Raw genomic sequence first — 14,383 nt, forward strand, 5'->3', positions numbered from 1 at the left:
TAAGAGGAGAAGAAAAATAAAGTGAAAAAGGGAAGAAAGTAAAGATAAAAAGGAGGAAATGGAGGAAAGGAGAAAGAGGGAATTTATTGCACGAGTCAGTAGCATCGAAATTCATTTCTTATTTTACACTGAGAGAAACGTTTGCTAAAATCAACTAACGTTTCGTTTAAATAGTGATCAAATGAATTTTATAGTTGCTCTCTAAATCTGACTCAGTGGATAATCACTGATTGTCAGTGAATAATTCTGATTACTGCCAAGTATGCTACTGGTAATTAGTGATTATCTGAACTGAAAAATCAACGAATTTATCGTCTCGTGTATTTATTAATAAAATTTTATAAACAATTCAAATACAAATTTTGTCTCTGTTATATAGATGGTTAAGTACTTTAAGTCAGAGTCGGTGTATTATTCATTGACAGCGAACAGCCTGATTCTAATAATATACTTTAATCATAACTGTATCAATCAGTGATATATGCACTGCCCTTCAATGATAATACCCTGATAATACCTGAGTATCCCTCTCTTAAGCAGAATCACTGAAAGACAATTAATAATCACTGATGATCACAGTTATAAGCATAACACTATAAATCAATAAGATTGTATTAATTTAGATTTGGAGAGTATAAATCGAACATATGCAATATCACAATAAGTATTTGCTAATCATTTATCTGTCTTAGTTTTTTTTGCACATAAAAAATTGTGGCTGTACTTGCAAGACCATTTTTTTGAGTGTATGAAGAGTAGACAAATGTTGATGACACCACGGATGATACGGAATACGGTTTTGATGTTTATATAATAGCGTTTGTAGCATATATTACGGATGACGCGGTCCCTCATTATAATAGTCGCGTTATATGTATATCTATTCATTAGCGGCCGTGTTCTACATTAAGCTGTAATAACATTGTAATTGAGCCTACCGTAATTGAGCTGTATAATCGAGTAACTTTCGACAGACCGCCGCGCACTATTATTGTTCCCGGCGGTCCTTGTGTCTCGCGGATAGAGCGCATACGTGCTAACAGTCGTGTGGACGATTTAGCATCAACAATCCGAAATACACGTATACACACACACACGCACGCACACACACACACACACACACACACACACACACACACACACACACACACACACACACGTGTACACACGCACGAAGGTACCGCGGGGGTTTACCGGAAGCGAGGAGGAGCGTTCAACGTTTAACGAGTAGGTAAAATCACGCTTCTCGGAGCGGCCCTGCCGCGGCCGGATACTCATCTCGCATGATGATTCGAGATTATGTCGTTGTTCTTCCTTTTTCGACGTCAATACCACACTTTCGTTCGTTCCCCTTGGTGCAGCAACCAGCAGAAGCAGCAGCAGCCGCAGCAGCAACGGCGGCAGCAACGCCGCGTTGCACAGGCGGTCTTTGTTGAGCGAAGCTCGAGGTATGACAATGCAACCGCCATCGGTTACGTCGAAATTTCTTCCGAGTCCCCTCGTGATAGGACCATTGTGCAGAAAGGTTGATATTAACCGGGCAAGAGCGGCGCACCGCTCTCGAGGCTCTCATTATGTATGCGCCATCGAAATTGCATCGTTACGATCTTGAATATGCATTCCCCCTCCTCAAATATTCGCCCCGGTCGGCCCGCGCCGCGGCGCTACGGATGGATTTTTTTTTTTGCATGCGGATGCACTTTAGAGCAGCGGTATCGCGATTCTGAAGCCTCGGCACGGGCTCCTTGACATTCCAATCGGATCGGATTTGTCCGACCTCGGCAAAAATCCCAGCTACTCGGAGCGAAATGCGGCTTAGTAGTGCGCGAATTCGCGATATTGTCTCGCAGTTGCGCGCAATCCCCGCTAAAATTGCGAAAGCGATGACACGTATATTGTACGTACGACGGGAGCATCACGCAAAATTTCTTTCAAATTTTTTTCTCTCGTCGACGAATAATATTAAGAAACGTAGGTTGAGTGTGCTTTCTTGCGTGATAAGCGACCTGGAACGCGTGGATCATCTTGATCCCTCCATCTGTTAGCTCTCTGAAACATTAATTTCGTATAAAATTTTTATCAAAATATATTGCAGTTTTACAAGAAAACGTATTAAATAAGTACGCTGAGAGAAAACATTTTTTTAATGAAAAAATATATTTTCTTAAAATCATGTATTTTGATGCAAGTATATGTTTGTTCTTTAAGTAACAGTATTTAAAACTTACAATTTGTGATCAGTTTAGCTTATTATTGAATAACAAAATTAAAAATTATAAAAAGGATACAAATGAGCATTAAATAAATGTTGACTGATTACTCAATAAATAGAAAAATTTATTAAATCTAAATAAAAATATTGATTTTTAAGTAAATAGACATATTACCTTAAGTGTATAATTTAGTATTTTTATCATTTAAATAATGATTTTACAAATAAGTTAATAATATTATCAGACTTAATTAAATTATTTTCTTAGATTTAAAAAATCTGATTATCTTGAATATAAAAATAATTTAACAGTAAATATTTTCTAGAACTGCAAAAAAAATACTTGATTAAAAATTATTTCTTTATTTTATTTATATGAATATTTCAATTAAAAAATTTGTAACTTGACTACAAGTAAATAATTTATTAGGGATCCACTGAGTAAATAATTTTTTTGCGTTAAGTAAAATTTTTTTGTTTTAAGATGTGTTTGTTCTTCTTGTATTAATTTGTAATATTTAAGAATTCTTATACACGAGAAAGATGAAATCTGACGTGATTAATTTTGCGATCATTAATCTATTATTGCAAACTATTCGGATTTGTTTAGACCGTTCTGTTAATGTAAAAAAAGTACATAGAGTTCCAGTGGCACTTTTCATAACTTCAGAGTTTCTTATAAAAATAACGAAGAGTTCTGCAATTTTTTCATTATTGTTTTTTTTGGGGGGTAAAACTGGGTAAAACTGCAGAACTCTTCGTTACTTTTATAAGGAACTCCGGAACTATGAAAAGTGCCACTGAAACTCTACGTATTTTTTTCATATTAACGTCGCGGATGTCTAGAATTGCAACTTGCAAAAAGTGTCTAGGATTGCAGACGTGCCGATGAATCGAGGGAGGCGAGAGGGGGCCACATCTCCTCTCGGAGTCTTCCCTCGACGAAACGAAAACGTAGGCAGCTTAACATTAGCCGAGAGCCGAGAACTGGACGGCGGGTGGACGGACGGATGGACGGACGGAAGGGGTACAGGGGGTCCCAAGTGGTAATTTACGAGGTATCGAAGACCTTGTACACTCCTACCCGCCAACGAGCCGGCCTCGCCCCGCGGAATCCAGTCTTGGCCTTAACGCACCGATACCTTTCCCATGACCACTTTCGGCCTATCTGTGCACGCGGCGGTACCCCGCACACACGCACACACACACACACACACACACACACACACACACACACACACACACACTCGTACGTCCACGGATCTCCTCTACCCTCCACGCCGGTGTCTTTACCATTTACAGTGCCCCTCGTGTCGGCAACGCGGTAGGGTACCTTGTCGATATAGTCTATCTGGGATACAGTCCGCCGCATGATCAACGTGATTTCTCATCCCAGCTATCGCCTCACGGCCGCACCGCCCGTGAGGCAGAAGCGTCAACGAAACGATTGCTTAGCGCCGGGCCCTCGTTCCGCGGAGACAAATGGTCCAGTGGCACATATCGGCATTAGGTCAGCGCCGACTTGTAGCGGCCGTTGGCCTCCGTCGCGTCGCGAGATCGCTGCAAATCAGCGATCGAGCTTCATCCGTGTATCAAATATCGGTTCGTCCAGGCGCTGTTTTAATTTTCACACGCACGTAAAATCGATAATCTCCCGGCATGCATTAAAATGTGGTTTGAAAACATACCAAGAGATTACGCCGAACGCGTTTTTTTTTTACGCTTTTTATTCCATAATAAAGCAATTACGGAATTAATACATCGATGACTGATGTTGACAGCTCACTAAATAACCCGAAGCGCCTTTGAAGAAACGTATATTGCAATTAGTTATCTCCGTTATTTCTGATCGAAGGTTTTCACAACTCGGTGAACATGACAGTACGCTATTCTTCATTTTAGTTTTATTTGCATACCGAACGCCTTCGTCTCGCCGCCGCTCCGCCTGCTCTATATCGCTGAAAATGCGACGGTGACTAATTGCGGTAACAGAACTGATCGTTTGCGCGCTCGCCATTCCGCCTGCTGCGCTAGCGCTGGCACCGAATAACGTACGGTAGATTGAAATTAGTGTACATTCCGCTGACGTTGGTCAACTTTTATTGGCCGTTCTAGATGCATCTATATCTAAGTCCATATTATATTAATGCTTCCAGTTCGTTACGAGCGGCTGCGACGCGACGGGAGCCAGATGCGAAGTGACGCACGCTGGAATCGGACAAGTACCGGTTCGACGTTATCGTTAATCGCGCACTTGCCGATTTGAGATGCAACATTGTACGTCCGTCCGTCCGTGAAATATTCAGGCTTCTAGTTAGATTATAATTACGTCGTCTATGAGGCAATGCATCACGATATATAGACCGACGATGTAGATAGGCGAAGGCCTCTGGAGACTGCGGCGGATTGGATGATATCGTAAAGCATTCCCAGGCCGATTAATTGTTGATTTGGGATGCAAAATTATACATCCGCCAACAAATATTCATGCCGCCGGGCGTACGGCAAGATAAACGTTTGATGAGAAACGGGAAAAATGCCGCACCGTTCTTAAGGAATTATTCTCGATAGAGCGATCTAGTAAAAGTAATAGGGTAATATGGATGCGCCTTCCGATACCAGCATCTAGGAAATTTCTTTCCACTCTGCTATTCCGTCTTTTATAATACCAATTTCCTAACGATCGCTTCGTACGCTTCTAGCTGTTACGTAAGCCCTCTTCTTTTTTTTTGTTTATCCGTCGTTAAGTGATATTAAAACTAGCAGTTGTTTGGTTAAAATAAAACTGCAAAACAAGCGTAATTTCTCCGTAAAGAAAAAGGTACATGTACTGTGATCCTTCATTCTTTTATATCTTTTGCGTTTTACAATTTACTAAAAGGTATTGTTATATTCTTGGAATATTATACGAATATTATTCAAACTTAAAATGATATTGAAATAATATTTCGAGAATATTATTCAATATTTGTAATATTATTTTAATATTATAGGAATATTGTATTAATATTATATGTCCGCTTTATATAATATTCGTGAAATATTATGAAAGTGTTCTACGAACATTATTGTGATAAAAAATTAATGTGAATTATTACGTATAAAATACACATAAAACTTTATAAAACTTTACATTTAAAAGTTATAATATTTCCGATTGAAGTAAATAATATTATTTACTTCTCATATAATAGTCATATGTTATTAGGAGTGGACATGTAACTACTTTTCATTAATATTAAATAATATTGTAGCGCTTATAGGGGCAAAACACGCACAGTTATTTCATAAGAAAAAAAAGATATATATGCACTGTGATCCTCCATTCTTTTACGCCTTTCGCGTTTCATAATTTATAAGAGTAGTTTTAACAAGCTGTCAATATAATAGTGCTTCACGTCGTAATATTATTTACGGAATTTTATGCTCACGTATACAATGTGAGCGGTATCACGCAATAACTCTCTATGAGAATAGCCTAATCTTAATAAGGATCGCGGAGATTTATAACCGTCCGCGCTTCAGCGTATCTTAACGATGTAAAAGATAGACGAAATGATAAATAGCGAATACCGTAACGGAGAAGGTGACAAATTGCCGCGTGTCGCGCGTTACACGTGCGATTTTTTTTTTTTTTTCACTCGCTCGCGTCGCCCTTCACGCCGACGCGCGCGAGTTCCAAAGATCCGTCCGTTTAACGCGTTTGGATTAAGTTCTCATGCACGCACACGCGCGTGCGTTTACTTTAGGGGGATCGGTGAGGTAATCGGCGGGGTTTTTCACGCGGGCTCGTCTATTCGTTAGGCGAAGAGCGGATGCGCTCGCGGAGATAACGGAGCTATGCGAGTACACGCGCGCGGCGCGCAGAAAGGACGAACGAACGTTTCCCTCCGCGCGGACTCGGGATTCGCCGGTGGATTTCCTTGACGCGGAGGCGTTAAGTCCTGGATAGATGTACTGTGACGCCGTGTGAGGAGTGAGGAGAAAGTAACTCAGGGGTCACGAGGGGACGAATTATTTCTACGCGCTTTGTACGAAGCGCCTCGCCGATCTGTCATCGCCGCTTATACCCGTACGCCAGCGCCGTACGCCAGCTCGAGGGGAGGAACGAATATTTATGCGCGAGATCTTCGAGGCGCGATGTACGCGTGCGATATCCCGAGTTACGTGTAAATTATTCATCCCGAATTCGATTTTCATACGAACGCGCGTCGGCTTGTTAACCCTTGATTGCGGGGCCGCGTGCTGTGGATGCATCGCGCCCGTCACGTCTCTAATTCTCGATCGTTATTCAAATTGGCGTCGCATAGGGCCCCCGTGTTATTATTAGCTGTGTTTCGTACCGTTTTCCGCTATGACTATTATTATCTGAACGATCGATTACCCTGGTGCAAACCGTACCGAGAACTGATGTATAATAACAACGATTGTCGAGTGAGAGAGGGTTGCTTTTACGCAGAAAAGAATTGCTAGGAAGTCTCATCTATTCAAAGGCTATTAAAGATTTTTCTGACAAAGTACCATTATATCCACTTTCAAATAACAATGCACGCTAGTTCGGGAATTATTTGATTACGGTCTTTTTTAATGTAAATAATATGTTAACAATATCGTGATTGTTAGACTTTCCGTTAATATGTCGATTTATGATCTCACGAGTTTAGCGATGAAGATAATTTAATATCCTAAAACTTGCAATATTGATGCAAATTAAAAATTTCTCGTCAATGCGATTGTTTCAACTCGCATTCGGTATAGTAAACCTTGATTCGATAATTTCGACAGAAATACGATTCGACATTCGACACAAGTGAGAATTTTCGTCTCAAGCGTATGCAACTTGACTCAGCACTGGAAATAGCACATTGCGGCATTTATTCGAATCACTTATTAAAATCAAATTGTAAGGTCAAATATCAGATATCATTCGTTATCAAAAAAATCTTATTTTAATAATTAATACAAATCCAACAAAGTAAGACATTATCAGTAAGAAATAAAATTAGCTGTATACCGAGGAAAGATGAAGGAATTGTATTAAGGGAGCATTCTAGTCTAAAGTACAAAAAAATTTGCTTAGTTTTTGGGAATTTTTTAAAAGAAATTTATGCATTGCACATATTTTTTTCTTTCACATTTAATTGTACATGTTTATTAAATATCTACAAATTTCGGGAATAGCTAAATGTTTATCAGTTTTTATATTATGTAAATTTAAACAAAAAAAATACATTTTTTAAGTTGGTTGATATTTCTCAGAAACTACTAACAGAAAAAAATTTTTATAAAATTCTACACTTTAAGAAACGCTACGAAAATCTACATGAAAATGCTAGATTTGGAACACTTTTTTACATTTTTGTAAATTTTTGTATCTTTGTTGTGCAATTTTTACAAATTTCTCGATAAATCTACGTTAAACTACAATACACTACAACATTCTACACATTTCTAAGTAGCTTACTCTACCAAAAAACATTTTTGCGAATAATTACGAAGTTCTACTAAAAATACAAATTTGTAGGTATTACTTTTTTTCATAAAAATATTTATTTAAAAAAAAACATTTAAGTTTTTGTAAAAATATTTATCTTTTCTTAGATACATATATTTAACTAAAATTTAACAAAGGTGTTTCAATTCTAGCATTGGCGTAGAATTTTGGCGTAAAATTTTGTAGAATTTTTTCTTTCTTATAATATTGAAGCTACTAACTTTAATTTGTGCGTATACGTAAAGTACACGCACGTGTCTTTTTTTGCATGAATTAGAATTGTTGTGATATCTATAAATTATTTTTTTATATAAATTCAATTGATTTTGTTAAAAATTTTTTTTTAATTGCATTATTTCAATAATTTGCAATATTTTTCATTAATCTAGTTTATGCGATACACAGACATGTATTTTACATAAATGCAAAAGTTGAAATCGATAGCTTCAATAGTGTCTGAGAAATTGTCAGCCAACTTGAAAAATGTGTTTGCTTTTGTGTAACATAAAGAAGACTAATTAACATTTAGCCATACAAAAATGTGTAAATATTTACTAAATATAAAAAAATTAATGTGTAAAGATCTAGAAGAATATCTATAGCAATTTTTTTTAGAAAATTCTCAAAAATAAGCTATTTTTTTTAACTTTAGATTAGAATACTATACTCTCAAGTATATGTTTGTAAATTCTGATTTCATTTTAAAAGATACACTAAAGTATCGTGTCAATATACTTGTCATGTATAAATAATGTAATACTGAAATATTGAGAATCGACACTCTTAAAAACTGAAAATTTTTTGTGTTTTGTTGAAGTATTTCCTTCAGATTTAAAGGAAATGTATACTCGTATGCAAGAGGAAAGAGATTGATTAGAAGACAAACGTTCCTTTAGACGCCTGGATGCACCAGATATATCTTACGGATCTATCGGTAGCGGCGTAATCGCCGAATGATGGGTCAGCTTCGTGTTTTCGGATAATAAGCTTACATACTGCCCCCGCCAACGGTGATGCATTTTTCAAATTAATGCCCGGCAATCTCTCCCGACAATCGCTCGAAAAAGGGATTACGTGACGGGATGACCGAGAATGATTAAACGGGGTCCTACGTGACGGAGAGAAGAATGACGGTGACCATTATATGTTAATGCTCGGCCACACGCCATACGACGATTATGCGGCCTTTCAACGTGCCCCATGCGATGCGTTTACGAAGGAAAAAAGAAATCTTTCGATATCGGTGCGACTCGCCTTTTCGACGGATATACGCGTTTCTCCGCTTGCAGGGAATAATTTTCTTCTTCAGGCGCCGTTTTGTGATGCCCACCTCGTCGGCAATAAGGCCCCCGGCTCTGCGATCATTATGGTACTCTAGAGTGAAATGTGGTTCCTACTTAGGCGTTAACGAAGACAGATTTTTCAATTGGCTGGCTAAGGTAAAATTTGCTCTTCTCAAAATTAACAAGCTCCCGCGTCTTGTTTGTTTGTCGGATGATGATGCGCCGGACGTCTGTCTTATAATTGGAACTCGCACAGAAATGAAAAAAATTTACGTCGAAATTCAACCTTATTAGCCGTATATTTTATTAACGCGTCAAACATCAGGATGATTAATTGATAGTTGATTTCAGTGGCGCATCTCATTTATTTGCATGTTGAGAAATTATACGCATTACAAGTAATAACTATATTTAAGTGTCGTGACAATCAGCAATTAATATGTTAGCCGCGCGATTGGTAGAAATTGGCATAAAAGTAGAACACCCTTTATAGATACTTTAACTCATTGCGTACATTTTAATCTATTATTATGCTTGACGTTAATTTGCTAGAATAAATTTGTCAAAATGCGAAAGTATCGCGAAACTTATCCTCCTCTATTAGAGGCAGAGTCCGAGGCGAAAATTATAGATCGCTCGCTGGCGACGATTTAGCAGATGGCGTGGACTGGATCGGTCTTTTCGAACCACCACCTGGTTGCCAGGCGCCTCCAATCTGCCACTCCTGTCCCGTCGTAAAGTCTTGCCTTCCACTCCCATCCGATGGTCATTAAACCGGCGATAGAAAAGTTTCGGACGTATATCGCCGGCGGTAATTAACGATCGGCCGAGGGAGTATCTCCCGAACGTGAAACATTATCCGTTGAAAAACCGATCCTTATCTCGGTGATGGATTTGAAGTACGGTGGCTTTGGGGAGGCCGTAAACCGGGAGCGCGTGATGCACGGAATTCCGGACAGTTGTCGCTCGCCGTGCTTCGTTTTACGGGCAAGCTGAATTTCGAGACAGTCTTAGAGTGCAATGCCGTCGTGCGGTGAAAGTGTACGACCGAGCCGGAGGTAATGGTGAAGTAATGATAAGTTAAGCGGTGAACTAAATGTACGAGCCTAATTGTACCGGAGCGATATAACTTTGAGAAAAGAGAGTTTTTTTTTCGGTCGGAAATTTTACTTATACTCTACTTTAAGTGTACTTACGCTTGTTTATTTCTTCTCAGCGGCGTCATTACCCAAATGACTGTCCCTTTAAAGTTACTGAGATTATGATTTGCGTTCCCTTTCTCGGCCACTTCCCAATGAACGATTTACGTTAATGGCGCGCACTAAGCAAGGTATTTTTGTCGAACGTAGATACACACCTAGCTTTAAGAATGTATCGAATATACGTATATAGTCCATGCAAAGTAAATAAAACTTGGAAATGTTTAATATCAATACTTTAAATAAACTATATACATGTGAAAGTTGTGTGAATAAGATTACATTTTTATTTAGTAATATATTTTTATAGTTTATTTACTCTATTTGTCATTAAAAATCAAATTGTTTTTTACAATATTAAGAAAAATGTCAATTTTTTTGTATAAGTACTTTAAACATTTAAGATTTATACGAAGTTTTATTGTGATGGTCTGTTTAGTTACTTTGTAAATGAATAAATAAGTTTTGTTTATTTTACAGAACCGTCTTCTACATCGCAATGAAACTTTTCGTGAATCATCTTGAATATTTAAAGTACTTAAATAAAAAGATTCAGATTTTTTTCATTATTTCATTATTAATTATAATCAATACAGTATATATCTACTTCTTATTGAAATCATTTTTTATCCAGATAGAAAATTGCCGCTAAATTTTTTTCTACTACTTTCAAATGCAATATAAAACAATCCGTAATTTTTTCGTAATTTTCTTAATGTCTTGATAAATATCTTATACATATCCTTAATCTGGAGTTACTAAGACGAGCCTTAAACACTAATTATAAATAATGTTATTTTCACAACTGTTCTGTGTCGTAATAAAAAAAATTTTTAAATGATTTTGACAATTTTATCGATATAATTTATCTTCAATGATATCAAAACTTAATTGACAATATTTAAAAAAATTTATTATTATAAAGCTTTTAGACAGAGGTTTAACAAACCCACCTTTAGTGTACTTTCACCTTAGCAAACGCAGGATGAACAAATCGCGCGATCCCCACGATGCGATCGTAGCCACTATTGACGGCTATTGCCGTCGCGCATCGCTACGATAGCTGTACTGTAACTGCATTTATTGCCGATCGCGACGGCGTTTTAGCAATGCAAAGATAGACCGTAAAATTTACAAAGTAACCCTACCACCGTCCTTCTCTATCAATTATCACTTGCGCAACGCACGCGCTGCGACGATGGACGTACCGTTAAGAGTAATGTTAACGATATCCTCCACCCGCGGGGAGTATCCATTCAAAGTGAAATTCTATCTGTCGATAGGTTAACTGCACTCCGCGTGACTCTCGAGGCAAGTCGTGTCGCTTCCTGGCTCGTACGATGCGATTCTTATTAGGTGCGATGCCTCCGCCGATGCTCCTCTCTCTGGCAATGAATGCGCGAACGTACTGCTCGTTGCCGCCGATCATTAGCGATAAATTCCGAGGCAGCGATCTCGGGAAACTTGGATTTCGGTAGGGCACGTATCGGATCCTCGCGCGGTAATTTGATAGTCCTTGAGATTCAAACGCTTAGCGTTTGAATATTTCCCGAGCTTTAAGCATCTCTGAAACAATTGAGTAAACAACTGTAATATTCTTATGAAGAGTGAGTAAATACTAGAGCGGAGGAAAATGCACACTAGGTACGTGTTATACATAAAGGACGGATAAAATGGTTTTATTTCTCTCTCTTAAATATTATCGAGAAACGTAAGAGAAAGCTCTTATTTCCTAATTCTTATTTCATCGCATTTAAATACCATAAATATTGGCTGAGTGCGAAAGTTTTGATGGGTTTTCAATAGATGCAATTAATGTTTCTTCTTTTTAATGCTGTACGGTGTTCGATCTGTGAAAAAATGTTTCATTTATGAACAACTTCTCTAAAAATTCGTGTATTCATTAATTTGTGCATTCGTCAATATCTGAAGATCATTAAGAGCATGATTTGTTTTTAAGGTTGAAATAAAAAAAAAACGTTTAACTTTAGCGAACGATCTTTTGTAGATTGAAATTGACACAGCATTCTCTTTTAAATACATCAAGTGTTTTTATGAATATTTGTTTCTCCGAAATTCATCATTATTATACATGAAACTTTTCTCCGCTTATTTTCAGTTTTATTTAAAAATACCATAACTTACTCGAATTTAGTCAATTTTTTTTTTTTAACGACAGTTGACAGTGTATTTCTTTTCAGTAATACACGGAAAGAATAGTTTAGTTAAAAATTTAGCTGGATACAGATCTAAAAATAATTTTATTAGATCATTAAAATAATTTTGTGTAGAAAGCTCAGGCTGGTTGCTAGAACGTCAAAACTTGTCGCAGCATTGCTCATAATGTGCTTGAACATAATTATTTTGATAGTCCACCAAATTTATTTTTAGATCCATGGCATGCCGTATTCAGCTAAATTTTAGATATTTTAGCAAAACCGTTCTTTACATAAATTACATGTATATGTAAAATATGTACAATATATCAACATGTATGCCGATAACGCAATAAAAAAACGTTGATCGCAAATACTGAAAACCTATTAAAATTTTGTGCGCTCACGCTATGGAGGTACTCGATTGCATTTTTGGTAACATTAAATCTAGTTCCCATAATTCTGAAACGCAACGATTTATTCGATTAACGCTTCGAATTTCGCTCTGTGCGCGTCTCATCGGGACTGGGACTAAATTATGCTAGTCAATCTACTTGAAGGGGAACTCTATCGTTGTCAATTTACGCGTTTGCCACGCGGGTTTGTGGCGATACGAGCGCGGGTACAGTCGCATCCTGCGCTTCCGCTCGACTCATAGGATTCGCTTGTTATTGGGTGCGACCTTTGACAATATCCTCACAACGAGAACGGAGCACGAGCGCCATTAAACCCGTCAATAATAAACCGTTGGCGAAAGTAAGGATCTCGGATCGCTTTGTGGCGTCCGTCGTGAGTTTACAGTCATGAGGATCGGGTAACTTCGACACCTCCTTGCCGTGTTCTTCGTTTTTTATTCTTCAATTACCGTCTCCTCTATCGTCCTCCTTCTCCTCCTCCTCCTCCTCCTCCTCATCGTTCCGTGGACCGACCTTCGCCTCGTGTGGACAGCCGACCACTGGTCCGATCTCGAAGCACTGTTCTCTCGTTCGAGAGAGAAGAACAGAGAAGGAGAAAGAGGGAAACGAGAATTCTCGAGATTTTTCTTCGCCGCACCCGGCCACCAAGAATTTTAAGTAGCGTCCCCATTTTTTCGCTCGTCTATATTTCTTTGCCGCTGGACAATAGTGCGATCGACGACACACACGCATATCTCTCGTGGGATATCGTGGCCCGGTGTATTACTATCTTCGCCGACTAGATTCCGAATCTCGATAGGGTCCGCGATTCTCACGACGAACTTGTCCATTAACTAACAGGACTTGCCCGAACTTCTACATTTGAGCAGGACAAACTTTTGATCTTTTCTCGATAATGTCTAAGAAGACGAGATTGCTTGTGATGTATCTGTAGGTCGAAGTGCACAGCCAGTAAGTGCTGGCATATATCGAGACTGAATTTCTGTTCCTTTCAATGGATAATAAAGGAAATATTTAAGATCCGCGGAAAATGATAACAATTTATAAGGTTTCTTCTAAAAGCTTTTATTACGTTCGTATTTTGCCCGATTCCTTCAAGTTCTGCGGAAAGGTACAGCGAGCTGTGCCAGATCTCCGAGAAAGTAAGTAGTGTCTTTTAGATGCACGATCGATGCAAAGAGTTAAACTCTTCCAAATCGGATCGTAAGCGCATTTGTTTCTCGCACATGCGTCCATCGACTTACACACGGTAGTCGCGATATCGAGCTGATGCTTAGGATGAAGGTGCGAGTAGTATGCGAATAGGTTGCTGATAAATTCCCCTTGGGAAAGAGGAATTCCCGATTGCTTCAACGTAGCGCATAGGTTTATAGGAAAAGGATATCGAGTGACTTGAGCTTCTCTTCACTTTTCTCCTATTTCTCAATTTTCTCCTTTCTCGCTCTTATTTCTCTCTCTTTCTTTCTCTCTTTGTCTTATCCTATATCTCCTTCGCTTTCTCACCCTCGCTACGAGACCGCCACCATTTTCGTCCCCTTCGTCTCGCGCGGGTCACCGATCGCCGGTGCGTCGGGCACCTATTGCGCGAGAGAGGGCAAGCTGACCCGGCTGTGAGTCGAGAAC

The 14,383-nt window shown here is 38.6% G+C and overlaps 2 protein-coding genes across 3 annotated transcripts in view; one reads left to right on the top strand and one right to left on the bottom strand.

Annotated features, from left to right (window-relative positions):
• The window catches only part of LOC105200954 (lysine-specific histone demethylase 1A), a 130,424-nt gene that overhangs the window by 9,242 nt on the left and 106,799 nt on the right, over window positions 1-14,383 (top strand). The gene's annotated exons all lie outside the window — the stretch shown is intronic.
• The window catches only part of LOC113002939, a 126,695-nt gene continuing 123,263 nt past the window's right edge, over window positions 10,952-14,383 (bottom strand). For both annotated transcript variants that reach the window (XR_003268189.2, XM_039453119.1), the window contains one exon: window positions 10,952-11,754. Coding sequence is in view for 1 of the 2 variants with exons in the window: in XM_039453119.1 (XP_039309053.1) it covers window positions 11,617-11,754 (138 nt within the window). In the remaining variant the exon portion in view is untranslated. The remainder of the gene's footprint in view (window positions 11,755-14,383) is intronic.

Source organism: Solenopsis invicta, chromosome 8 (genome assembly GCF_016802725.1).
Source record: "Solenopsis invicta isolate M01_SB chromosome 8, UNIL_Sinv_3.0, whole genome shotgun sequence".
NCBI lineage: Eukaryota > Metazoa > Arthropoda > Insecta > Hymenoptera > Formicidae > Solenopsis > Solenopsis invicta.